Genomic DNA, 1,348 nt, shown 5'->3' with positions numbered 1-1,348 from the left:
GGCAGCAGCAGCAGCAGCAGCGCAGCGGACAGCCCGGCGGGGGCCCCGTTGGAGTTAAGGGTGAGGAAGGTGGAAGAGTTTGCAAATTGAGTAAAATAAAATAAAACAGAATAAAATAAAATGGTTTTATTTCAGCAGCTGCTGCTGCTGCAGCAATAAGCGCAGCAGCAGAAGATTTGGCGCTGCAGGCAGCAGCAGCAGCAGCGGATGCAGCTGTCGGTACAGCGCAGCCCCCAGCAGCAAAGGAGCAGCAGGGGTTTGGAGATCTGCTGCGTTTTGCTGCAGTGTTTGGAAGCAAAGTTGAAAAAGAAGTTGCAAAATAAGAGGAGAAGGAGGGTTTATGGGAGATTAGGGTTTAGGGTTTAGGGTTTAGGTGCGGGTGCGCTGCGGCGGCGCGGAAGGAGAGCGAGTCGGTTGGCGGCGAGGGTTTAGGGTTTAGGGTTTAGGGTTTGGGGCTGATCTTTGGGGGTTGTGGAGTGTGTAGAAGAGCGAAGATTTGGGGGTTTGGCGGGGGTTTGTGCGTGGCCAAACGCCGGGTGCAGCAGCAGCGAAGCCCTTGCTGCAGCAGCAAACCCTAAACCCTCGTAGAAAGACCGCTGGCCTCGCGCAGCAGCAGCTCGCTGCAGCTCGCGGTTTCCTGCTTCGGTTCTTCTTTAGACTTTTCTTTTTCTTTTCTTTTTTCTTTTTCTGTTTGCGTTTCGTTTTCGTTTGCGCGGAAAGGGTTTGGGGTTTGGAGTGTACGTACACCCGAGCTGCGCGTAAAGCTGGGCGCCTGGTGGCTCCGCGCCGTTCTGGGCTCAGTCGGCCTCGCTGGTTCCGTTTTTTTCGCTTTTAACTCTCCAACTCTCTTTATTTTTGCATTTCTTTTCCCTTTTGGCATTTAATTAGCCTTTTTTTCCCGCCCGGGGCCCCCAACTGACCCGGCGATGCGGCGGCTTCTGCAGGGCGCCGTCAGGGCCCCCGAGCCCTCGAAGCGCGACGCCGTGATCTTCACTGAGGAGGGCTGGGCCCGCGCGGCGAGCAGCAGCAGCTACGGGTACCCTGCTGCAGCAGCAGACGAAGCAGCAGCAGCAGCAGCAGCAGCAGCAGCAGAGGACTACTACTCGGGGGCCGACGAGTACGCGGAAAACGAAGCTGAGGGCGAAGAGCTGGACTACAGCGGCTGGGAGGAAGCAAAAGGGGGCGAGGAGGTTTGGCCCGAGGAGGGCGAGGAGTACTCTTCCGCAGAAGCAGCAGCAGCAGCAGCAGCAGCAGCAGCAGCAGCAGCGGAGGAGGAGGAGGGGGACTACGGGTACGGGTACTCCGGGGACTCGGGGGAGACGGAGGAGGGCACGGAGGTGTACGGCGA

At 58.2% G+C, this 1,348-nt stretch overlaps 1 protein-coding gene across 1 annotated transcript in view; it reads left to right on the top strand.

Annotated features, from left to right (window-relative positions):
- Positions 1-926: 926 nt before the first annotated feature.
- Positions 927-1,348, top strand: part of ETH_00042110 (uncharacterized protein) — a gene marked incomplete at both ends in the record, with an annotated part of 2,329 nt that continues 1,907 nt past the window's right edge. The window contains one exon of the mRNA XM_013375097.1: positions 927-1,337. Coding sequence (XP_013230551.1) covers positions 927-1,337 — 411 coding nt within the window. The remainder of the gene's footprint in view (positions 1,338-1,348) is intronic.

Source organism: Eimeria tenella, genomic scaffold (assembly GCF_000499545.2).
Source record: "Eimeria tenella Houghton genomic scaffold, Eth_scaff2512, whole genome shotgun sequence".
NCBI classification, from domain to species: Eukaryota; Apicomplexa; class Conoidasida; order Eucoccidiorida; family Eimeriidae; genus Eimeria; species Eimeria tenella.
This window is presented reverse-complemented; position numbering and strand designations above follow the sequence as displayed.